The sequence below is a fragment of the Vipera berus genome, assembly GCF_964194415.1.
Source record: "Vipera berus genome assembly, chromosome: 2".
In the NCBI taxonomy this organism is placed as follows: domain Eukaryota; kingdom Metazoa; phylum Chordata; class Lepidosauria; order Squamata; family Viperidae; genus Vipera; species Vipera berus.
Window position 1 is genome coordinate 2,185,210 of NC_138203.1, and position 25,838 is coordinate 2,211,047.

Below are 25,838 nucleotides of genomic sequence, written 5' to 3' on the forward strand. Positions count from 1 at the left end.
ACCGAAAGCGACACGGGCTGTTAATCCGCACGAGGCTTATCTAATCATCTTCTCCTCCCCTCCCGCCCCCCGGCGTTATGATGTTGTAATCATCTCTCCAATTAAGAAACATTCAAAACCAATTTTCATCTGTAGGATTTATGGCTTGGTGACTGTGCAGGTCCACTGATGAGTTGGGGAAGGGGAGGCACCTCCAAAGGACTCCTCTGAGGCCTTCGGCTGCAGGTCACTTGACCGACCAGAGCTGGAGGGATGTAGAAGGGTCTGGGACGGTTTGTTTCGGTTGTCCCGAAGCCCCCCACCCTCAGACCCTTCTTGACAAACTGGGGCGGAAGCTAAAGACGCAAAAGTTGATCCTTGGGCTTCCCTGCTGCTCCCAGGCCTAAAATGGTTGGTCTGGAGAAAAGAAAGGCATCGCTCGAAGACCCACTTTATGGAATTGTACATTTCTTTCTATCCCTGCTGAGCTAAACAGATACAATAACATCAAGAGCCCGTTGTGGACTTCAACTCCCAGAGTTCCTGAGCCAGGCACGCACTGATGATGTTACCTAGTTTTTTGTTGTTTTTTTAATCCCATTTATATCCTGCCCTTCTCCGAAGACTCAGGGCGGCTTACAATTTAAAGCACAAATCAATGTGCTTAGCAATAGCAATAGTTGGGTAATGAAACGTCTACAAGGAAACAGCCAAGCTTAGAGAGCACCAAGGACCCCATAGTCGTCATGTCCACCTCCTCCTCCTCCTCCTCCTCCTCCTCCTCCTCCTCCTCCTCCTCCTCCTCCTCCTCCTCCTCCCTTCTAGCACTGATGATGTTACCAGGTTGGGTAATGAAACATCTGCAAGAAAACAACCAAGCTCAGAGACCACCGAGGACTCAACAGTCCCCCTCCTCCTCCTCCTCCTCCTCCTCCTCCTCCTCCCTTCTAGCACTGATGATGTTACCAGGTTGGGTAATGAAACATCTGCAAGAAAACAACCAAGCTCAGAGACCACCGAGGACTCAACAGTCCCCCCCCTCCTCCTCCTCCTCCTCCTCCTCCTCCCTTCTAGCACTGATGATGTTACCAGGTTGGGTAATGAAACATCTGCAAGAAAACAACCCAGCTCAGCACCAAGGACCCCACAGACCACCACCTCCTCCTCCTCCTCCTCCTCCTCCTCCTCCCTACAAACCCTATTCCTGCTAGAACTGACGATGTTACCTAGTTGGGCAATGAAACGTCTGCAAGGAAACCACCCAGCTCAGAGAGCACCAATTCCCCACAATCCTTCCTCCTCCTCTTCCATGATTCCACAAGCCAATCTCCCTTCTAACACTGATAAAGTTACTTAGTTGGGTCATGAAACGTCTGCAAGAAAACACCCAAACTCGGATAGCACCAAGGACCCCATAGTCCTCCTCCTCCTCCTCCTCCTCCCCCCCACAAACCTCCCTTCCTTCCAGCACTGATGATGTTACCTGATTGGGTCATGAAAAGTCTGCAAGGAAACCACCCAGCTCAGAGAGCACCCAGGACCCCACAGTTCCAACCCGGAGTTACAAATATTCTCCTCTAAAGGTTAATGGGTTTCTTTTTGAAATATATTTTTTTTTAAAAAAAATCCAATAATAAGAGAATTGACTTCGACACCCCCGCCCCTCGGGGAAAAAAAAAGGAAGGAAAAAAAATAAACAGAAAAAGTAACAAAGGCCAAACCATTTGAAAGTTGTTACCCTGGAACGGTGCCGCGCTGACTCATGACCGACTCCAGCTCATCCAGGAAGATCGTGGAAGGCGCGTGGTAGCGGGCAAGCTCAAATAACACCTGCAAGAGAAGGAGACAGAACTCAAGAAAGAAATATCAAGAGGGGCAAACGGTCTGTTTGGGAATCATCCTCTGACTGCAGGAAATTTGGAAGAATGCAATATAGGCCGCTAAGGCGGGGTTGGCCGCTTGTAGCCACAGAGCCCCCTACATCAGGGGTCCCCAACCCCCCCATCTGTGGACCGGTACCGGGCTGCGGCAGGCCAGCAACCGGTCCGCACAAACAAGCCAAGCCCCATCCGCGGGATACAGGCAGCACACAAAACCAAGCACCCTCCGGTCCGCGTAAAATCATCTCTCCACGGAAGCGGTGATCCCTGGTGCCCCAAAGGTTGGGGGCCTCTGCCCTACAGCCCTGAGCCAAAACCCCAAACACTCTTTGCTCTTCTTCCCTTGCCTTGCAACCTCTCCTTTCCGATGAAACGCAAGGAGGAAGAGAGGATCCTGAGTCAGGCACACCTCTGGAAGGTTTAAAAGTTTCCCCTGTCCAGAGCAGCGGTCCCCGACCTTTCCGGTCCGACAGCCCAGAGGGGCAGGGGGGAGGAAGAGGAGATGGTTACGTGGCAGCAGCGGGAGGGCACGCGCAAGCACGCACAGCTTCATTCGCACAAGCGAGAAATGAAGGCGCGCACACCAGTGGAGCTCCGGTGAGCGCCAACTCCCCTCGCTTGCAGAAATGGAGCTGCCCGCGCGCACACTCGCCTGCCGCTTATGCGGACTGGTTCCAAACGGGCCGCAGCCCCGTGGTTGGGAAGCCACAGCCAGTTAGCTGGAAGTGCGCTGAAGGCAGGTCTTCCACCTCTGGGCATGAGGTGAGACTGCAGGGTCTGGGCAGGGACGGGACAGTGGCTCAGTGCAAAGGTTCCTCCAGCAGCTGCATTTCCAACTGGCTACTTCCTCCTCCTCCTCCTCCTCTTCTTCCTCACTTTCCCCGCCTCCCTCTCCCGGCACCCCAGCTGAGCTTGCACACCCTTCGTGCAACTCTCCAAATCTGCGAGACAAGCGTGCGCCAGCCCAGCTTGAAACGGGAGCTTCCCCAAAGCCTCATTGGAGGGGGATCCTCCCAAAGTATATCTCTGTGTGAGGGTGTCCTTCTCTCAGGGGGCAAATAGGGGCAAGGAGAAGCTGCCTTTCACCTTAAGCCCTGCATCAGCCAAGGGAGCCTCTCTCTCTCTCTCTCTCTCTCTCTCTCTCTCTCTCTCTCTCTCTCTCTCTCTCTCGTCTGCACCGTTTTTTTCTAAGACCGCTGGGCTCCGTTGCACTTCAACCGGAGGTGTTTTTTTTTGCTTTTGTTTTGATGCTCCAGGTGCCTCGTGTTTTGGCAACATCCTGCCTGCTTTTCGTGGTTTATTTTGGTGTGTGTCAGAGTGTGTTCCTCCTTTTCCAAGTTGGTTTAGTGTCTCTCTCTCTCTCTCTCTCTCTCTCTCTCTCTCCTTCCTCTCCCCCTCCTCTTTCCTCTCTCTCTCTCTCCTTTCTCCTCTTTCTCTCCTCTCCCCCTCTCCTCTCCTCTCTCTTCTCTCTCTCCTTCCTCCCCTCTCTCCTCTCCCCTTATCCTTTCCTCTCTCTCTCCTCTCCCCTCTCTTTCTCTCCTCTCCCCCTCTCCTCTTTCTCCCCTCTCCTCTCCTTTCTCTCTCCCCTCTCTCCTTTCTCCCCTCTCTCCTCTCTCCTGTCCCCTCTCCTTTCCTCTCTCCTCTCTCCCCTTCTCCTCTCTCTCCTTTCTCTCCTCTCTTCTTTCTCTCTCCTCTCCCCCTCTTTCCTCTCTCCTCTCCTCTCCCCCCTCTCCTCTCTCTCCCCTCTCCTCTTTCTCTCCTCCCCCTCTCCTCTTTCCTCTCTCCTCTTTCTCCCCTCTCCTCTCTCTCCTTTCTCTCTCCCCCTCTCCTCTCTCCCCTCTTTCTCTCTCCTCTCTCCTCTCCCCTCTCCTTTCCTCTCTCTCCCCTCTCCTCTCTCCCCTCCCCCTCTCCTCTTTCCTCTCTCCTCTTTCTCCCCTCTCCTCTCTCTCCTTTCTCTCTCCCCCTCTCCTCTCTCCCCTCTCCTTTCTCCCCTCTTTCTCTCTCCTCTCTCCTCTCCCCTCTCCTTTCCTCTCTCTCCCCTCTCCTCTCTCCCCTCCCCCTCTCCTCTTTCCTCTCTCCTCTCCTCTTTCCTCTCTCTCTCTCTTCTCTCTCCCCTCTCCCTCTCCTCTCCCCCCCTCTGTGTGTGTGTGTGTGTGTGTGTGCGCGCGCATGTGTCTCCCCACTTCCTCAATATGCTGGGTTTTGCTGGAAGGCTGAATTTAGGACTATTTGTTCCTTCCCACTTCCTTAGAAGCAGAAAGTCACTGATTGTCTTCCATCAAAACGGTCCCTGGTGCCAAAAAGGTCGGGGACCCCTGCTCTAGAGAGCAGTGCTCATCTCCGGTTCTTAGCCGAGGGAGCCAGCATTGTCCAAAGATGCTTCCGTGGTCATGTGGCCAGCGTGACTATACGCCGAGGCGCAGGGAATGCTGCTGTCTTCCCACCAAAATGGTACCTATTGATCTACTCGCATTTGCGCGCTTCCGGGCTGCTAGGTAGCCAGGAGGTGGAGCAAGGAACGGGGGCTCCTCCACGGCCTGCTGCTCGGGTCTCAAACCTGGACTCTTGGCTTTCCAGCTAACAAGCCCAGCGCCTTAACCACTAAGTCACCGTGCCGGCATACACCTAAAGGTAAAGTAAAGGTAAAGGTTCCCCCGCACATGCGTGCTAGTCGCTTCCAACTCTAGGGGCCGGTGCTCATCTCCGTTTCAAAGCCGAAGAGCCAGCGCTTGTCCATGGACGTCTCCGTGGTCATGTGGCTGGCATGACTAGACGCCAAAGGCGCACGGAACGCTGTTACCTTCCCACCGGAGTGGTCCCTATTTTTCTACTTGCATTTTTACGCGCTTTCAAACTGCTAGGTTGGCAGAAGCTGGGACGAGTAACAGGCGCTCCCTCTGCTACGCGGCACTCGGGATTCGACCCGCCAAACTGCCGACCTTCTGATCGACAAGCTCAGTGTCCTAACCCACTGAGCCACCGCATCCCTTGGCATACACCTAGGGTGCCCCAAATGACTTCTCGTAGTCTACGAACCCTATCCAGACTTTTTTGCGCCACCCGGCATGCGGTTAAAAAAAAAAAAAGGAGCAATCCAAAACCAGATTGTTCCCATATGGATCCTTTAAACATCTGTAGCTATAAGCCTCGGTTAGAGACAGCTAAAACGGGTATCAAGTCAATACTGCAAAACAAAGGAACTTTTTTTAAAAAAAAATGTAATTTTTTTTTAAAAAAAATAATAGACATATAGTCCTCAACTTAAGAACAGTTCGCCTAGTGACTGTTCAAAGTTACAACGGCACTGAAAAATGTGACTTATGGCCATTTTTCACACTTATGGCCACTGCAGGATCCGCAGGGTCACGTGATCAAAATTTAAATGCTTGGTGACTGACTCATATTTATGACAGCTGCAATGTCCCGGGGGGGGAGGGGGTTGGTTCACATTATCCACTTTTGCCAGATTCACTTAACAATTGTGTTACTAACAACTGCAGTGATTCATTTAACAACTGTGGCAAGAAATGGCAGAAAACTCTCTTAAGCATTATCTCCCTTAGCAAGAGAAACGTTGAGCCCAATTGTGGTACAGTATATATATTTTTTTCTGACATGGGATCAGAAAAATACAGTGGCTATTATGGTAAAATATTGTAAGCAACCTCGTTATGAGAATACATGAAGAATGTATTAGAAATGCTGCCTAGATATGGACATACAAAATAATTCTTAAATCTCCACAGCTCACAAAAGAGGAGAGGAAGGGCGAAGAGAGACAAATAATCCTGTCTTTATATTTTAAATCTTTTCACCTAAATCCTACTCAAATATGAAGGGAATAAGAAGGGAGGAGAATGATTCCAGAAAGAGAAGCCAAACAAATCCTCCTATATCCGGTGAAGACTAAAATGTTCCTTTACAGCTGCATTTATAGATTTTTAAATACACTTTTATAAGCAAAAATGAACACAAAGAGAATTAAACGATGGGTGAGCTAAATACTTAGGTACATTATGCACACTTCTCTCTACAAAGAAAGCTGAAGTCTGGTGCAGTTACATGTTAGAGCTTTGGTTTGGCAAAATAATCTTGCTGAAATAGAATAGAACAGAACAGAACAGAATAGAAAATATGCAGTGTAATGTAATGTAATAGAATAGTGTCGGGGATGGGGGGCCTATTGTGGGCTGCCAGAGTCACCATGTTTGTGTAGGGCGGCCATGTAAATTCTATAAAGAATAGAATAGAATAGAATAGAATAGAATAGAATAGAATAGAATAGAATAGAATAGAATAGAATAGAATAGAATAGAAATTGGAATATAGAATAGAAAATAGAATAGAATAGAATAGAAAATAGAATAGAATAGAATAGAATAGAATAGAATAGAATAGAATAGAATAGAATAGAATAGAATAGAATAGAATAGGATAGGATAGGATAGGATAGGATAGGATAGGATAGGATAGGATAGGATAGGATAGGATAGGATAGGATAGGATAGAATAGAATTTGGAATATAGAATAGAATAGAATAGAATAGAATAGAATAGAATAGAATAGAATAGAATAGAATAGAATAGAATAGAATAGAATAGAATAGAATAGAACCGGAAGGGACCTTGGAGGTCTTCTAGTCCAGCCCCCTGCTCAAGCAGGAGAACCTATACCATCTCAGACAAGTGACTGTCCAGTCTCTTCTTAAAAACCTCCAGTGATACAGCGCCCACGATTTCTGGAGGCAACCTCTGTGCCACTGGTCAATTGTCCTGTCAGGCAGTTTCTCCTTAATTCCAGGCTGCTTCTCTCTTTGGTCACTTTCCAACCGTTGTTTCTCCTCCTTCCCTCTGGTGCTTTGGAGAATAGTTTGACCCCCTCCTCTTCTTTGTGGCAGCCCCTCAGATACTGGAAGACTGCTATCATGACTGCTATCACGCCTCCCCTATTTCTTCTTTTCCTAAGACTGGCCAAACCCAAGTCACGCAGCAGTTCTTTGTATGTTTTCCTCTCCTCAAGTTACGACCACAATTGAGCTCAAATTTCTGTTGCTCGGTAAGACATTTGTTAAGTGATTTTAATCCCATTTTACGTCCTTTCTTGCCACAGTTGCTAAGTGCATCTGACTTCCCCATTGACTTTGCTTGTCAGAAGGTCGCAAAAGGGGATCACACGATCCCCGGGACACTGCCACCGTCACAAGTATGAACCGGTTGCCAAGTGTCTGAATTTTGACCATGGGGGATGCTGCCATGGTCGTTAAGTGTGCAAAAACGGTCATAGGTCATTTCTTTCATTTCCGTTGTAACTTTGAATAGTCACTAAATGAATGGTTTTGAGTCAAGGATTACGTGTAGTGTGAAGAAATTACAGTGGCAAGAAGAGCCACGCTTATTTAACCAGGTGCAGAACTTGTAATGACCACTAAAAAGGTAAAGGTCAAGGTTCCCCCGCACACGCGTGCTAGTCGTTTCCGACTCTAGGGGCCGGTGCTCATCTCCGTTTCAAAGCCGAAGAGCCAGCGCTTGTCCGAAGACGTCTCCGTGGTCACGTGGCCGGCATGACTAGACGCCAAAGGCGCACGGAACGCTGTTACCTTCCCACCGGAGTGGTCCGTATTTTTCTACTTGCATTTTTTACGTGCTTTCGAACTGCTAGGTTGGCAGAAGCTGGGACGAGTAACAGGCGCTCACTCTGCTACGCGGCACTCGGGATTCGACCCGCCAAACTGCCGATCTTCTGATCGACAAGCTCAGTGTCCTAACCCACTGAGCCACCACGTCCCTATAATGACCACTAGAGGGCAGCAAAGAGATGGCGAAAACTGTCTCTGCTGCTCTCTAGTGAATGTCTGGATTTTGACAGCCCGTTTAAAAATCTCTCTGAATTAGTATTAGGTCCACTGCCTAATTTTTAACCCTGGGTGATTTTCTAGGGTAATTTTGTTCAACTACGTGGACTACAGCTCCTAAAATCCTTTGGCCAACAGGAAGGCTGAGGAATACTGGAAATTGAAGTCCAAGCTCAAGCTGAGAAACACTGCTCTAGAGACTATTGTGTAACAACAACAACAACAACAATAATAAAGGAGGTACCTGGTTGATACCTAGGATGCTGGCGGCAACCTGTGTCAACCATCAGCGCCAGTCAATTTGAGTGTTCAGTTGACTGAGTTTCATGTTTAATAGTAATAATAATAGAGTTGGAAGGGACCTTGGAGGCCATCTAGTCCAACCCCCTGCTCAGGCAGGAAACCCTATACCATTTCAGACAAATGGATGTCCAGTCTCTTCTTTAAAGCTTCCAGTGTTGGAGAATTCACAGCTTCTGGAGGCAGGTTGTTCCACTGGTTAATCATTCTAACTGTCAGGAAATTCCTCATTAGTTCCAGGTTGCTTCTCTCCTTGATTGGTTTCCATCCGTTGCTTCTTGTCCTGCCTTCTGGTGCTTTGGAGAACAGCTTGACTCCCTCTTCTTTGGGGCAGCCCCTGAGATACTGGAACACTGCTATTATGTCATGCCTCATCCTTCTCTTCATTAAACTAGATAGGGGATGGATAACCTTGGCTCTTTTATGACTTGTGGACTTCAACTCCCAAAATTCCTGAGCCAGCATGGGGGAACTCTGGCCCCTTCATGACTGGTGGACCTCAACTCCCAGAATTCCTGAGACAGCATGGGGGGGAACTATGGCCCCCTTGATGACTTGTGGACTTCAACTCCCAGAATTCTGGGAGTTGAAATCCACAAGTCATAAAAAAGGCAAGGTTCCCCACCCCTGAAGTAGACATCCCAATTCCAGCTCTTTATATGTTTTAGCCTCCAGTCCCCTAATCAACTTTCTTGCTCTTCTCTGCACTCTTTCTACATATGATTGGTTTAGCCAATGCCTGTGTTAGGCCATAAGTTAGCCAATTCCCTCTTAAATTTTATCCGTGTATAAAGAAATCAAAAGGGATTTTTTACTCTGACAAGCTTTTCTGAATCGCCTCTCCATTTGCTGACAATGGTGGATGCGGAGATGTTGAAGAATGTCGTATTGCATTCAGTAGCAACAGCTTTAGCCAGCAAGGTTTTCCCTGTACCTAGAAGAGGAGGAAAAAGCAGCATTTAAAACATGAAACACATGAAGAACTGTTGCAGGAATTGGGAATGTCCAGTTTAATGAAGAGAAGGATGAGGGGGGACAGGATAGCAGTCTTCCAGTATCTCAGGGGATGCCCCAAAGAAGAGGCAGTCAAGCTATTCTCCAAAGCCCCTGAAGGCAGGAGAAGAAGCAACGGATGGAAACTCATCAAGGAGAGAAGCAACCTAGAACTAAGGAGAAACTTCCTGACAGTTAGAACAATTAACCAGTGGAACAACCTGCCTCCAGAAGCTGTGAATGCTCCAACACTGGAAGTTTTTAGGAAGAGACTGGACAGCCATTTGTCTGAAATGGTATAGGGTCTCCTGCCTGAGCAGGGGGTTGGACTAGATGACCTCCAAGGTCCCTTCCAGCTCTATTCTATTCTATTCTATTCTATTCTATTCTATTCTATTCTATTCTATCCTATCCTATCCTATCCTATCCTATCCTATCCTATCCTATCCTATCCTATCCTATCCCTTATTTCTATTCTATTCTATTCTATTCTATTCCATTCCATATATTCTATTCTATTCTATTCTATTCTATTCTATTCTATTCTATCCTATCCTATCCTATCCTATCCTATCCTATCCTATCCTATTATATCCTATCTTATCCTATCCTATACCTTATTTCTATTCTATTCTATTCTATTCTATTCTATTCTATTCTATTCTATTCTATTCTATACCTTATTTCTATCCTATCCTATCCTATCCTATCCTATCCGATCCGATCCGATCCTATCCTATCCCTCTATTCTATTCTATTCTATTCTATTCTATTCTATTCTATTCTATTCTATTCTATTCTATTCTATTCTATTCTATTCTATTCTATTCTATTCTATTCTATTCTATTCTATTCTATTCTATTCTATTCTATTCTATTCTGCCCTGTTAGGCTTGAAAACTACATGTTTTACATTTTGACAACCAATAACTTTCCTTGCAAAGCACATAAGAGGCTTATGCAATTAAGGTCACCCTACCGATGAAAAAAACTATTGTACAAAAATTATTGTATGATCCTCAACTTACGACCCCAACTGAGCCCAAAATTTCTATTGATAAGCGAGACAATTGTGAGGTCGGTTTTGCCCCATTTTGCAACCTTTTTTTGTGGTTCGGGGAATCACTGCAGTTGTTCACTTAGTCACACGGTTGTTAAGTGAATCCTCCCCCACCCCCCGCATTGACTCTGCCTGTCAGAAGAGCAGAAAAAGTGATTGCAGGAGCCCCGGGACATTGCCAATCGTCATAAGTACGAGTCGGTTGCAAGCCTCCGAATTTTGATCACAGGGCCACGGGGTGTCCTGGTTCTGACAGACAGATGAAACTCTTCAAAAGAACTCCGAGGTGTTATTCACCTTAAAGGATCTTTTATTCGAGTGAGCATAACATCGGCACTTACGTAATCGAAGCCAAAAACTGAATTCCCCTCCTCTGAGCACATAGTATCAAAGCACAATTCCCTCCTTCAATTAACAGTCATAAATCACATTCCCCAATTCCTCTCCAGCTCTGCAGCCCACCAATTCTTTATCAGCTCTGGGCTCAGTAACCTTGATTCTCATGCTAAGTTTAGTGTTGCTATGTCTAGCTGGACTCTCATTCATATCCCCTCCTCCCAGCATCATCTAACTCTAAAAGTGAAAGGGAAAAGATGGCTACACTTCCATCTGTCAACAGTGCAAAAACATCCGACATTAGCAGCGTCGACACGGGGATGCTGCAGTGGTCGCTAAGTGTCAAAAGGGGTTGTTTGAACGGTCACTAAATGAACGGCTGTAACTTGACGACTCCCTGTATCTTTCGTTATGGAGACTGTTGGCACTGAGAATGAAAAAGATTGGAGTGGAGTCACAACATTTAATTAAAAAATAATAATAATTCATACCTGGAGGTCCATATAGGAGAAGTCCCTTCCAAGGAGAAAGAATGCCTGTAAACAACTGCGGGTACTATGGAAAATAAATAAATATATATATAAATATAAAATAAATATATATAAACATCACTAAACAATGGTTAGCAGGTCACTTTGATAACCCAACCAGCATTTTTCTTTATCAGAACGGTGTTGCTACAGGGCAAACGGAGGCAATCAGGGTGGCAGATTCAGTATTTCTGGATCTCTCCCCGCTTTATTTATGTAATGGTTCCCTGCCTTTCGAACATCAAACCCGGCATTAGATTGTATTTATTTATTTGATTTTTATCCCGCCTTCATTGTTTATAAGTAACTCAAGGCGCCGTGCATACATACTCCCTCCTCCTGTTTTCCCCACCACAACAACCCTATGAGGTGAGCTGGGCTGAGAGAACGGGAGTGGCCCAAAGTCACCCAATTGGCTTCCATGCCTAAGGTAGAACTAGAACTTATGGTCTCCTGGTGATCGACCCAAAGTCACCCAGATGGCTTTCATGCCTAAGGCAGGACTAGAACTCACTGTCTCCCACTTCCTAGCCACTAGGCCAAACTAGTTCTCAAACCAGCCCAAGTTAGTTTTCCTTCCAAATTGCTTCCTGTTCTCCACTTTAAGTAGCATGGGTTGCTATAGGGGGCTGGACTAGAACACCTCCAAGGTCCCTTCCAGCTCTACTCTACTCTTCTATTCTATTCTATTCTTTCATTCCATTCCATATTTTTTATTCTATTCTATTCTATTCTATTCTATTCTATTCTATTCTATTCTATTCTATTCTATTCTATTCTATTCTATTCTATTCTATTCCATTCTATTCTATTCCATTCCATTCCAATCCATATATTCTATTCTATTCTATTCTACTCTACTCTACTCTAATTCTATTCTACTCTACTCTATTCTATTTCCATTCCATATTTTCTATTCTATTCTATTCTATTCTATTCTATTCTATTCTATTCTATTCTATTCTATTCTATTCTATTCTATTCTATTCTATTCTATTCTATTCTATTCTATTCTATTCCATTCCATTCTATTCTATTCTATTCTTTCTATTCTATTCTATTCTTTCCAAAATCAGCAATGGTAGCTCGGAAAGGAAGAAAAAAGAAAAAAAAAGATTACGGATAGTCCTCAACTTAGAACTATCTGTTTTTTGACCGTTCCAAATTACAACGGCACTGAAAAAACTGACTTCAGGCTGCTCCTCGCACTTACGACCGTACAACCGTGCCGTCGCATGATCAAAACCCAAGGGCTCAGCAACTGGCATGCATTTACACCGATTAGAGCAGGGGTCTTCAAACTTGGCCCTTTTATGACTTGTGGACTTGAACTCCCAGAATTCCTCAGCCAGGCACGTGTGCCTGCTGAGGAATTTTGGGAGTTGAAGTCCACAAGTCATAAAAGGGTCATAGTTCCCTCAGGCTGGCTGAGGAATTCTGGGAGTTGAAGTCCACAAGGGTCAGAGTTCCCTCACAGTGGCTGAGGAATTCTGGGAGTTGAAGTCCACAAGTCATAAAAGGGCCATAGTTCCCTCACGCTGGCTGAGGAATTCTGGGAGTTGAAGTCCACAAGTCATAAAAGGGCCATGTTTGAAAGTCCCTGTGTTAGTGTGTCCTGGGGTCATGTGATCACCTCTTGAAACCTTCCCAGCTGGCTTCCAGCCAGCCAAGTTCAGGGGAGAGGCCAGCTTCGTTTAACGACCCTGTGATTCCCTTAACGACGGCAGTGATTTGCCTAGCCATCCTGGCTGTGAAATCAGGCGTGGCTCCCTTCACCACCGCCTTGCTCAGCAGCGTACCTGTTGGGCCCAAGTGTTGGCTGTACGTCAAATATTTTGGCCCCCAACAGGCCAGGCTATTTGTCTGACTTTTGCTCCTTACCCTTATGGGATACACAACGGCTTCCTTGACCAACCGCTTGGCGGCCTCCAGCCCAATGATGTCGTCCCATTTGATGTTGGGGTTGTGAAGGTAGATATCCTGCAAGACACGGTTTGATCTCCTTAAAAACAGGGCCACCATTTTCCTGTGCGAGCGTAATAAATGTGTCGCTGTCCCGTAAAATTGAGAGGAAAAAAGGCAACACGACAAAGGAGAGGTCACTATGTGGGTGCCATTATTGGGGGCGGGGGGGCAGAAGAGAAGAGTCAGCTGGGGCTGAACTATGACTTTCAGCACCTTTCTCTATTCATCAAGCTTGCTTGGGTCGGCAAGAGTTGTCACACAGGATAATAATAATAATAATAATAATAATAATAATAATAATAATAATAATAATAATAATAATAATAATAATAATAATAATAATAATAATAATAATAATAATAATGATGATGATGATGATGATGATGATGATGATGTTGGACCTTGGAAGTCATCTAGTCCAACCCGCTGCTCAGGCAGGAAACCCTATACCATTTCGGACAAATGGCTGTCCAGTCTCTTCTTAAAAACCTCCAGTGTTGGAGCATCCACCGCTTCTGGAGGCAGGTTGTTCCACTGGTTAATTGTTCTCACTGTCAGGAAGCTTCTCCTTAGTTCTAGGTTGCTTCTCTCCTTGGTTAGTTTCCATCCATTGCTTCTTGTCCTGCCTTCAGGTGCTTTGGAGAACAGGTTGACTGCCTCTTCTTTGTGGCAGCCCGAGATATTGGAACACTGCTATCATGTCACCCCTCACCCTTCTCTTCGTTAAACTACACATACCCAATTCCAGCAACCGTTCCTGATATGTTTTAGCCTCCAGTCCGCCAATCATCTTTGTTGCTCTTCTCTGTACCGTTTCTAGAGTCTCAACATCTTTTTTACATCGTGGTGACCAAAACTGGATGCAGTATTCCAGGTGTGGCCTTACCAAGGCATTGTAAAGTGGTATTAGTACTTCACTTGATCTTGATTCTATCCCTCTGTTAATGCAGCCTACCACTGTGTTGGCTTTTTTGGCAGCTGCAGCACACGGCTGGCTCCTATTTAAGGGATTGTCTACTAGGACTCTGAGATCTCTCTCACAGTTACTACTATTGAGCAAGGTACCACCTATACTATACCTGTGCATTTGATTTTTCCTGCCTAAATGTAGAACCTTACTTTTTTCACCATTGAATTTCATTTTGTTAGATAGTGCCCAGTGTTCGAGTCTGTCCAGATCCTCCTGTATTTTAAGCCTATCTTCTGGAGTATTGGCTATTCCTGCCAGCTTGGTGTCGTCTGCAAATTTGATGAGTTCCCCATCTATCCCCTCTTCCAAATTGTTGATGAAGATGTTGAAGAGCACTGGGCCCAGAACAGAGCCCTGGGGCACCCCACTACACACTTCCTTCCATGTAGATGCAGTTCATTGAGGACCACACGCTGAGTACAGCCTGTCAGCCAGCTACGAATCCATCTGGTGGTGATGCTATCTAACCCACATTTTTCTATCTTATCAAGTAGTAGGTTGTGATCTACTTTATGAAATGCCTTACTGAAGTCCAAGTAAATTAAATCTACAGCATTCCTCTGGTCCACTAGTTTTGTCACTTGGTCAAAGAATGCAATAAGATTTGTCTGGCATGATCTGTTTTTGACAAACCCATGTTGGCTTTTAGTGATGACTTTGTTCACATCAAGGTGTTCCCTGATTTGTTGTTTGATTATCTTTTCCTGAATCTTCCCAGGTATTGAGGTCAGGCTGATAGGTCTGTAGTTTCCTGGATCTATTTTTTTCCCTTTTTTGAAGATGGGAACTACATCAGCTCTCTTCCAGTCCTCTGGTAGTTCCCCAGTGCTCCAGGATCTTTGAAAAATATAGTTCAGTGGTTCTGAGATCACGTCTGCCAGTTCCTTGAGAACCTTGGGGTGTAATCCATCTGGTCCTGGTGATCTGAACTTGTCTAGGCTGGACAGGTGCTCACTTACCATTGTTTTGCCTATCTTAACTTGCGTTTCTATTCTGTTTTTTATGACACTGGTTTTGTTCTGGCTAGCTCATCGTTTCTCGAACTCACGGGTGTGTGCAACCTCAGCAACTTTTTTAAGACTTCTGGGCTTCAACTGAAGTTGTGCACTGATGATGTTCCCTAGCTGGGTCATGAAACGTCTGCAAGGAAACCACCAAGCTCAGACAGCACCAAGGACCCCACAGTCCTCCTCCTCTTCCTCTCCTCCATAAGCACCACTCTCTTCTAGCACTGATGATGTTACCTAGTCTGGTAATGAAACGTCAACAAGCTCAGAAGCATCAAGGACCCCACAGTCCTCCTCCTCCTCCTCCTCCTCCTCCTCCTCCTCCTCCTCCTCCATAAACACCACTCTTATCTAGCACTGATGATGTTACCTAGTTGGGTTATGAAACGTGTGCAAGAAAGCTCCCAAGCTCAGAGAGCACCAAGGACCTCCCAGTCCTCTTCCTCCTCCTCCTCCTCCTCCTCCTCCTCCTCCTCCTCCTCCTCCTCCTCCTCTTCCATAAACACCACTCTCTTCTAGCACTGATTATTTTACCTAGTTTAATAATGAAATGTCTGCTAGAAAGCTACCAAACTCAGAAGCACCAAGGGCCCCACCCTTCATGATCCATAGTATCTCCACCATGGATGGCCTTCTCCAGGCAGATCCAAATTACGCAACTTATAGGACTCCACAAGGTGGTAGAATCTGCTAAGAAGCTAACGTAAAAACGTGAAGCTCAGGTGGCAAAGGTTACTGTAATGTATCTTCATGTTCCTCCTGTCTCTTTCGCCTGGCTTCCAATATCAAGGTGGACAGTAGTTCAACCCCCATCCTTGGTCGGACAAGAAAAACTCACCTTACTGACCACCGTCGCCAGCTCCCTCATTTCAGCCGTCATGCCAAGGAAGGCGCCCAGAGGTTTTAACAGTCGTTCCTGGAAAGATGGAAAACGTCGACACAAGTTGTGGAAAATGCTGCTTGGGTTGAACTCGTGGTCTGTCTATCGTTGGCATCCATTTACCACCTCTAAAGACCTATACGCTAGTCCTCCAGTTACAACGGTTCATTTTTGGCCGTTCGAAGTTACAATGTCACTGAAAACCGGTGACCTATTCTATTCTATTCTATTCTATTCTATTCTATTCTATTCTATTCTATTCTATTCTATTCTATTCTGTAATTCTGTTCTATTCCATTCCATTCCATTCCATATTTTCTATTCTATTCTATTCTATTCTATTCTATTCTATTCTATTCTATTCTATTCCATTCCATTCCATTCCATTCCATATTTTCTATTCTATTCTATTCTATTCTATTCTATTCTATTCTATTCCATTCCATTCCATTCCATTCCATATTTTCTATTCTATTCTATTCTATTCTATTCTATTCTATTCTATTCTATTCTATTCTATTCTTATTCATTCCATTCCATATTCTATTCTATTCTATTCTATTCTATTCCATTTTCCATTTTCTATTCTATTCTATTCTATTCTATTCTATTCTATTCTATTCTATTCTATTCTATTCCATTCCATTCCATTCCATTCCATATTTTCTATTCTATTCAATTCAATTCAATTCTATTCTATTCTATTCTATTCTATTCTATTCTATTCTATTCTATTCTATTCTATTCTATTCTATTCTATTCTATTCCATTCCATTCCATATTTTCTATTCTATTGTATTCTATTCTATTCTATTCTTATTCATTCCATTCCATATTCTATTCTATTCTATTCTATTCTATTCTATTCTATTCTATTCTATTCTATTCTATTCCATTTTCCATTTTCCATTTTCTATTCTATTCTATTCTATTCTATTCTATTCTATTCTATTCTATTCTATTCTATTCCATTCCATTCCATTCCATTCCATTCCATATTTTCTATTCTTCTATTCTATTCTATTCTATTCTATTCTATTCTATTCTATTCTTATTCATTCCATTCCATATTCTATTTTATTCTATTCTATTCTATTCTATTCCATTTTCCATTTTCCATTTTCTATTCTATTCTATTCTATTCTATTCTATTCTATTCTATTCTATTCCATTCCATTCCATATATTCTATTCTATTCTATTCTATTCTATTCCATTCCATTCCATATTTTCTATTCTATTCTATTCTATTCTATTCTATTCTATTCTATTCTATTCTATTCTATTCTATTCTATTCTATTCTATTCCATTTTCCATTTTCCATTCTATTCTATTCTATTTTCCATTTTCTATTCTATTCCATTCCATTCCATTCCATTCCATTCCATTCCATTCCATAGTATATTATTCTATTCTATTCTATTCTATTCTATTCTATTCTATTCTATTCTATTCTATTCTATTCTATTCCATATTTTCTATTCTATTCTATTCTATTCTATTCTATTCTATTCTATTCTATTCCATTCCATTCCATTCCATATTTTCTATTCTATTCTATTCTATTCTATTCTATTCTATTCTATTCCATTCCATTCCATATTTTCTATTCTATTCTATTCTATTCTATTCCATTCCATTCCATTCCATTCCATTCCATATTTTCTATTCTATTCTATTCTATTCTATTCTATTCTATTCTATTCTATTCTATTCTATTCTATTCTATTCCATTTTCCATTTTCCATTCTATTCTATTTTCCATTTTCTATTCTATTCTATTCCATTCCATTCCATTCCATTCCATTCCATAGTATATTATTCTATTCTATTCTATTCTATTCTATTCTATTCTATTCTATTCTATTCCATATTTTCTATTCTATTCTATTCTATTCTATTCTATTCTATTCTATTCTATTCTATTCTATTCTATTCCATTCCATTCCATTCTATTGTCTATTCTATTCTATTCTATTCTATTCTATTCTTATTCATTCCATTCCATATTCTATTCTATTCTATTCTATTCTATTCTATTCTATTCTATTCTATTCCATTTTCCATTTTCAATTCTATTCTATTCTATTCTATTCTATTCCATTCCATTCCATTCCATTCCATTTTCTATTCTATTCTATTCTATTCTATTCTATTCTATTCTATTCTATTCTATTCTATTCTATTCTATTCTATTCCATTTTCCATTCTATTCTATTCTATTTTCCATTTTCTATTCTATTCTATTCTATTCTATTCCATTCCATTCCATTCCATAGTATATTATTCTATTCTATTCTATTCTATTCTATTCTATTCTATTCTATTCTATTCTATTCTATTCTATTCTATTCCATATTTTCTATTCTATTCCATATTTTCTATTCTATTCTATTCTATTCTATTCTATTCTATTCTATTAATTCTATTCCATATTTTCTATTCTGTTCTGTTCTATTCTTCTATTCTATTCTATTCTATTCTATTCTATTCTATTCCATATTTTCTATTCTATTCTAATTCTGTTCTGTTCTGTTCTATTATTCTATTCTATTCTATTCTATTCTATTCTATTCTATTCTATTCTATTCTATTTCTATTCCATTCTATTCTAAATTTTATTCTGTTCTATTATCCTATCCTATCCTATCCTATTCTCGCTTTGCAAAGATACAAAGGATGTGAAATAATGCATCCCGGTTTGATGTCCTAGAAGCCGTCCTCACCCATCAACATTTCTGATCCGTTATATTTCCAATTGAAATAATTGTTTCTGAAAAATGAACGACTTTGGCCAGCTTTTGGTTATAAAGGGCACCACTTACCGAAGGATCTGGATTGCAGTTAAAGCTGTGGAGAGAGATTTCACTGGATGCCCCTTTGATCGTGTCCTGAATCAGCCCACGGAAGTCAATAATTTGGCCCTGCAGGAGAAGCAAACACCATCTAAGCCTGAATTCTTGGAGTACTTGAGACATTAGGGAGCGATCCCCAAATAATATTTATATGTTACTTATATGTAAGGATGTAGGTCTATACCAGGGGTCTTCAAACTTGGCCCTTTTATGACTGGTGGACTTCAACTCCCAGAATTCCTCAGTCGGCCATTTTGATGAAACTGCAGGCTTGGATCCAGACTCTCAGGGGTCTTCAAACTTGGCCCTTTTCTGACTGGTGGACTTCAAGTCCCAGAATTACTCAGTCGGCCATTTTGATGAAACTGCAGGCTTGGATCGAGACCAGGGGTTTTCAAACTTGCCCCTTTTATGACTGGTGGACTTCCACCCCCAGAATTCCTCAGTCGGCCATTTTGATGAAACTGTGGGCTTGGATCCAGACCAGGGGTCTTTAAATGTGGCCCTTTCATGACTGGTGGATTTCCACTCCCAGAATTCCTCAGCCAGGCACGTGTGCCTGGCTGAGCAATTCTGGGAGTAGAAGTCCAGTCATAAAAGGGCCATGTTTGAAGACCCCTGTATAGGGTTTTCTGCCTGAGCGTGCCTGGCTGAGGAATTCTGGGGGTTGAAGTCCACAACTCATAAAAGGGCCAAGTTTGAAGACCCCTGGCCTATACATATGTTGTAGATAGTATGCTTTAAATGTGTGTTATGTATGTGTACACTTTGAGAGCAAGCAACTAATTTTCATTCTTAATGTGTGCCATTGTGCCCACAGGAAAAAAATGAAAATAAATATTATGTAATCTATATCGAGAAACCTCTGTGATAATCAAGGCCAGAATTGATCATCTGATAGGTTTCTCCAGCTTAGCAACTTCAAGTATGTTTATGAATACAGGTGTCCCTCGACTTAGTTGATTTATTTTCCGTTCGAAGTTACGACGACACTGGAAAAAGTCACGGTCAGCCGTTTTTCACACTTTTGACTGTTGCATCCATCCCTGCGGTTATGTATCCAAATTCAGACGCTTGGCAACTGACTCGTACTTATGACGGTCGCATGTGATCCCCTTTTGCAACCTTCTGACAGGCAAAGAAAATGGGGCAACCCGGATTCGCTGAACAACGGCGTTACTACCTTAACAAGGGCAGTGGTTTATTTAACAATTATGGAAATCCATGTGGTAAAATGTGGCAAAACTCACTTAACGTGTTTCTCACTTAGCGACATAAAATTTTGGGCTGAGTTGTGGGTCCTCAGTCGAGGACAACCCGTGTACTCAAAATCGTTGGCTTCCATGTGGATATCTGTCTCCAGTGCAATTCGTTTCAGTCTTCATTTGTAAATCCTGCCTCTTCCCCAGAAGGAACGCAGGCCATCCTGGACTTACAACGGCCTGTTTAGCGACCTTTCAAAGTTACAACGGCACTGAAAAGGGTGACTTATGACTGGTCCTTAAACTTACAAGCCTGAAAGTTCAGGCATGTATTTAGGGGGGGGGGGTTGAAGCATCCTGGGAGGTCACATGTTCCCCATTCGTGATCTTCCCAGCCGGCTCCCAACAAATGAAGACAACAGGATCCACTTAACAACGGTAGCAAAAATGGTCACGGAATCAGACACAAGGCAATTAACCACCGCCGTGCTCGGTCGTTAAGTCAGAGACTATCTGTGTATTAAACAACACTCAAGGTGTCCACAAGTCTTTCCCCTTGGACGCCTTAATGTTATATAAGACCCTTGTCAGGGGTAGGCAGCCTTGGCTCTTTTATGACTGGTGGACTTCAACTCCCAGAATTCCTGAGCCAGCATGGGGGAACTACGGCCCCTTTATGACTGGTGGACTTCAACTCCCAGAATTCCTGAGCCAGCAGGGGGGAACTACAGCCCCTTCATGACTCGTGGACTTCAACTCCCAGAATTCCTGAGCCAGCATGGGGGAACTATGGCCCCCTCATGACTCGTGGACTTCAACTCCCAGAATTCCTGAGCCAGCATGGGGGAACTACGGCCCCTTTATGACTGGTGGACTTCAACTCCCAGAATTCCTGAGCCAGCATGGGGGAACTACGGCCCCTTCATGACTCGTGGACTTCAACTCCCAGAATTCCTGAGCCAGCATGGGGGAACTACGGCCCCTTCATTGCTTTTGGACTTCAACTCCCAGAATTCCTGAGCCAGCATGGGGGAACTATGGCCCCTTCATGACTGGTGGACTTCAACTCCCAGAATTCCTGAGCCAGCATGGGGGAACTATGGCCCCTTCATGACTGGTGGACTTCAACTCCCAGAATTCCTGAGCCAGCCATGGCTCAGCTTGGAAACCTCTCCCTTCCCCTCAGCATGGCTGGCTCAGGAATTCTGAGAGTTGAAGTCTACAAGTCATAAAAGAGCCAAGGTTGCCTACCCCTGCGACTTGTTGTTTGTAGGATTTTGACTAACTCTTTTAGGATGAAGGCCTTCTCCACCTCCCTTGTGGATTGCAGACACATTTAAACCAAATTCTGAGGCGACTTGACTTAAAGGACCTTCGTTCTCCTGTAAGGGGGAAAAAAAATATTCTGCAGTTAGAGCCAGTTTGGTTTAGCGGTTAAGGCACCAGGTTACAAAGTGGGAGCCTGTGAGTTCTAGTCCCGTCTTAGCCGTGAAAGCCACTTGGGTGACTGGGCCAATCACCAGGAGACGGAGAGTTCTAGTCCCGCCTTAGGCATAAAAGCCACTTGGGTGACTTTGGGCCAATCACCAGGAGACAGTGAGTTCTAGTCCTACCTTAGGCATGAAAGCCACTTGGGTGATTTTGGACCAATCACCAGGAGAGTGAGTTCTAGTCCCGCCTTAGGCATGAAAACTGGCTGGGTGACTTTGGACCAATCACCAGGAGAGTGTGAGATCTAGTCCCGCCTTAGGCATGAAAACTGGCTGGGTGACTTTGGACCAATCACCAGGAGAGTGTGAGATCTAGTCCCGCCTTAGGCATGAAAACTGGCTGGGTGACTTTGGGCCAATCACCAGGAGACGCTGAGTTCTAGTCCCGCCTTAGGCATGAAAGCCAACTGGGTGACCTTGGGCCAATGTGGAAGAAGGTCTGAGTTCTAGTCCCGTCTTAGACATGAAAGCTATTTATTTGTATCCTGCCTTTATTGTATTTCAAATAACTCAAGGTGGCGAATATATATATATATATTATATACCTTCACCTTCTTCTTCGTCTTACTCTTTTCCCCACAATAACAACCCTGTGAGGTTGACCTCAACCCATCTCACAGGGTTGTTATTGTGGGAAAATAGGAGGAAGAAGAATTTGTGTTGGATGTATTCACCACCTTGAATTATTTGAAGAAATAATAAAGGCAGGATACAAATAATCGGTAATAACGTAATGTAAAAAAGTTGTTGAGATTCTAGAAAGAGTACAGAGAAGAGCAACAAAGATGATCGGGGGACTAAACATACAAGGAACGGTTCCTGGAATTGGGGATGTCCAGTTTAATGAAGAGAAGGACGAGGGGGGACATGATAGCAGTATTCCAGTATCTCAGCGGCTGCCCCAAAGAAGAGGGAGTCAAGCTGTTCTCCAAAGCGCCTGAAGGCAGGACAAGAAGCAACGGATGGAAACTAATTAAGGAGAGTAGCAATCTAGAACTAAGGAGAAATTTCCTGACAGTGAGGACAATTAACCAGTGGAACAACCTGCCTCCAGAAGCTGTGAATGCTCCAACACTGGAAGTTTTTAAGAAGAGGCTGGACAGCCATTTGTCTGAAATGGTATAGGGTTTCCTGCTTGAGCAGGGGTTTTTATTTTTATTTATTTTATTAGATTTATATACCGCCCCTCTCCCGAAGGACTCGATGACCTCCAAGGTCCCTTCCAACAATATCATCATCATCATCATCATCAATCATCATCATCATCAATCTAAAAATATTGCTTCATAGGCAGGCAGTCCTCGTCTGTAAACCATCCATTCAACGGCCCCGAAAAATGTGATATGCAGCCAGTTCTCACACTTAAGACCGTTTCAGCACCCACCCGGTCCCGTGATCAAAGATTAGGTTCTTGGCCTGTATGTACAACAATTGCACCGTCCCCCGATAGCCGTTTGTGACTTTCCCGGCTGGCTTCTGACAAGTAAAAGCCGTAGAGAAATGAGAGATTCACCTGCTTGATGGCTTCCTTGCAAGGGGATTTCAGCTCTGCGGCTCTTGTGGGCGACACTTTTGATTGAGGCCTCCTCTGATGTTGGCTAATCTTGGGCAGATTCCGGCATGTGCCGCTGGGGCCCCTGGATGGAAAAAGAAGTGAGAGTGCTGACGATTAGAGTCCCATTGGTTGCCCTAATAGGGTAATAAAAGCCTCTCTCTATTGGTATTTTATTTGTCTTTTAACGACCCTGTAAATCCCTTGCATCAGGGTGGAGTTGGGATGACTGAATGGAACTGAGCGTTTGCCGGACGGATGCCCTTCCTGACGCCTATGCGGAGTTCACAGCAGAATATATTCTCTTTGTACCCAGTGTGGAAAACGAAAATATGGGCTATTTGTTCTTCTACGCAATGTTTTGGCCCAGGTGAACTAAATCAGGCCTCATGGATAAAAGTATTGAGCCCAAGTCTGTGCTATGCTTAATTTTGCAGTTTTGCAACTGTGTTTTGCTTAATATGATTTTGCTGAGCTTGCTTGTTTCAAATATATTTGGAACATAAGGACTGGAACCGTAAGACATAGGGAACTGAAAGTAGCTGATGGATGCGGGTTCCAATGTACACACGTATGTGGAAAGTTATGTTCAGCAGAGGGTCAGCAAAAAGTCAGCAGACAGGATAAGATTGCTGACTATTTGTCTACGTTTTTAGGATGAGAAAGGGTGTAAAAGGTTGGGACTGGACCCGATTGATTTGCCCCTGGCCTAGAGCTGTCCTTGCTGGACCTGCTATGCGACTGGACCTCATTGTGATGGGTTACTAACATAAGTGATGTTGTGTTGTTGTTTGCTAGGTTCCAAATGATTAGCAAAGTAAACATCTGGATCTTGAAGTAAGAATTATTGTTTTGTGTTGCCGTCTCTTGTCTTTTTCATTGGGTTTTTCCATGACATCAATGAGAAATATCTGTCTCTACTCAAGAATGAACCCACTGCCTCCTGATTGTGAATGCTACAGGTTGAAGGGGTGGAGGGCAGCTGCCACCACCATTTTGACTTTTTTCTTTTTTTGGCCTCCATGCAGATGCTCCTGAGAAAGTGTCCATAGACACAGGCACCTCACTTTCCTGTTCAAACTGAAGATCTGTGCTACAGGTAGGACCAGGTTTAAGAGATTCGGAGACAATGTCCAAAATAATGCAGAGTAAAACTGGATAGTTTGGCTCCAAATGGCTTATCTTGGTTCAACCACCTCATTTCTAAGGCTGACTTGAAACATTTCTTTTAACCAAATGGTTCTTGAGGGTTTTGAACCAGGTTACCCAAAACAGGGTCTTCCCCCAAGCCAGGGGTCTTCAAACTCAGCCCTTTTATGACTGGTGGACTTCAACTTCCAGAATTCCTCAGCCAGGCACACGTGCCTGGCTGAAGAATTCTGGGAGTTGAAGTCCACTAGTCATAAAAGGGCTGTTGTGATTCCTCACCAGCCTGTGGATCAGGCAGCTGAGTCTGAAGAATCAGAGGAGGAGGAGGAGGGGCCTGGAGTGACATCAGAGCCAGAGGAAGGCTCTGAGGAGCTCCAAGACTGAGGAGGAGCCTGGCCCCTCTACTCGTGCTCAGACTGAGACACAGCTGTGCTGGGAGTCTGAGTTGGACAGTGATGAAAAACAGCTGGGAAATATCCAGGATGCACAAAAGCGCTGGCAAGAGAAGCGAGTAGGACAGAGGAACGCAATGGGGCGGCTCCAAAGGCAGAGGAGGAGGCATTAGGAAGCCACGCCTTGGCTGAATAATAAAAGATATGGTGTGGGAGATGCTGATTGCCAAAGGCCACCGTTCCGTGTTGTGGATGGAGTTTCTGTGGACTGTGTTTCTTTGCCTGGGACATTGACTCAGGTCTGTGAATAATAAAAGGGGTTGGTTTTTCTTGCGGTTGCTGCCCGCTTGTTGGAAGAGGGGTTTCTCCTTGTGAGGATAACAAGGACTCACATAGGCTGGGACAGAACAAGGGCCAAGTTTGAAGACCCCCACCCCAAGCCTTAAGATCTACTATACTCTCCATTCAAGACGGTTTATGCTCTACTGAGCAGGACAGAACAGCACGGAAAGGTAGAAAACAGAGACTTCATTTTGGCCAAGACTTTGCCGGATCCTTCCGTCTTGTGGGTCAGGTGGAGCCCTTTCTCTTCTCTTAATTGCTTGTGCATGCTAAAAAAAATCTCAGTTCTGAAATCCGAATGTTTTATTATTCTGTCTTGTGTTGCTTCCCCAACATTAAGAGAACTCATCAGCAGAGAGCACCTGGATTTTCTCTCATGGATGCCTTCCATTTCCTTCTGCTGCAATTCTGTATTATCCTCCATACCAGAGGTGCTCATAAGACTGTGGGGGGAGGGGGGGCAGAGACAAGATGGTGGCTTTGGCCACCTGCTCAATAGGTGAGAGTTTGACCATGCGGCTACAGTTGCCATCTTGACTTTTTGGACCCCCCTCTGTAGCTGCTTCCATCTATTCACCCATCATCTCTCTCTCTCTCTCTCTCCTTCTCTCCATCCACTATCTACCTTGTGCTACTCTACTATACCCTACTTTACTCTACTCTACCCTACCCTACCCTATTCTACCCTACTCTACCTTACTGTACCCTACTTTACTCTACCCTATTTTACTCTACTCTACCCTACTGTACCCTAACCTTCCCTACTCTACTCTACTCCATGCTACCCTACTTTACTCTACCCCACCCTACTCTTCCCTACTTTACTCTACCCTATTTTACTCTACTTTATCCTACCCTATTCTACCCTACTCTACCTTACTGTACCCTACTTTACTCTATTCTACCCTACCCTATTCTACCCTACTCTACCTTACTCTACCCTATTTTACTCTACTCTACCCTACTCTACCCTACCCTTCCCCACTCTATGCTACCCTACTCTACCCTACTTTACTCCACCCTACCCTACTCTTCCCTACTCTACTCTTCCCTATTCTACTCTACTCTACCCTACCCTTCCCTTACTCTACTCTACCCTACTCT

General features: G+C 44.1%; 1 protein-coding gene and 1 long non-coding RNA gene across 2 annotated transcripts in view; both read right to left on the reverse strand.

The window, feature by feature from the left end:
• The window catches only part of LOC308663138, an 861,733-nt gene that overhangs the window by 246,678 nt on the left and 589,217 nt on the right, over nucleotides 1-25,838 (reverse strand). The window lies entirely within an intron of this gene.
• KATNAL2 (katanin catalytic subunit A1 like 2) overlaps nucleotides 1-25,838 on the reverse strand; it is a 53,618-nt gene that overhangs the window by 13,983 nt on the left and 13,797 nt on the right. Inside the window, exons 5-12 of the mRNA XM_081319271.1 lie at nucleotides 22,813-22,936; nucleotides 21,096-21,191; nucleotides 18,578-18,676; nucleotides 15,711-15,788; nucleotides 12,812-12,910; nucleotides 10,892-10,955; nucleotides 8,827-8,945; nucleotides 1,718-1,809 (exon numbers count right to left, since the gene is read on the reverse strand). Of these exons, the coding sequence (XP_081175397.1) occupies nucleotides 1,718-1,809; nucleotides 8,827-8,945; nucleotides 10,892-10,955; nucleotides 12,812-12,910; nucleotides 15,711-15,788; nucleotides 18,578-18,676; nucleotides 21,096-21,191; nucleotides 22,813-22,936 (771 nt within the window). The remainder of the gene's footprint in view (nucleotides 1-1,717; nucleotides 1,810-8,826; nucleotides 8,946-10,891; nucleotides 10,956-12,811; nucleotides 12,911-15,710; nucleotides 15,789-18,577; nucleotides 18,677-21,095; nucleotides 21,192-22,812; nucleotides 22,937-25,838) is intronic.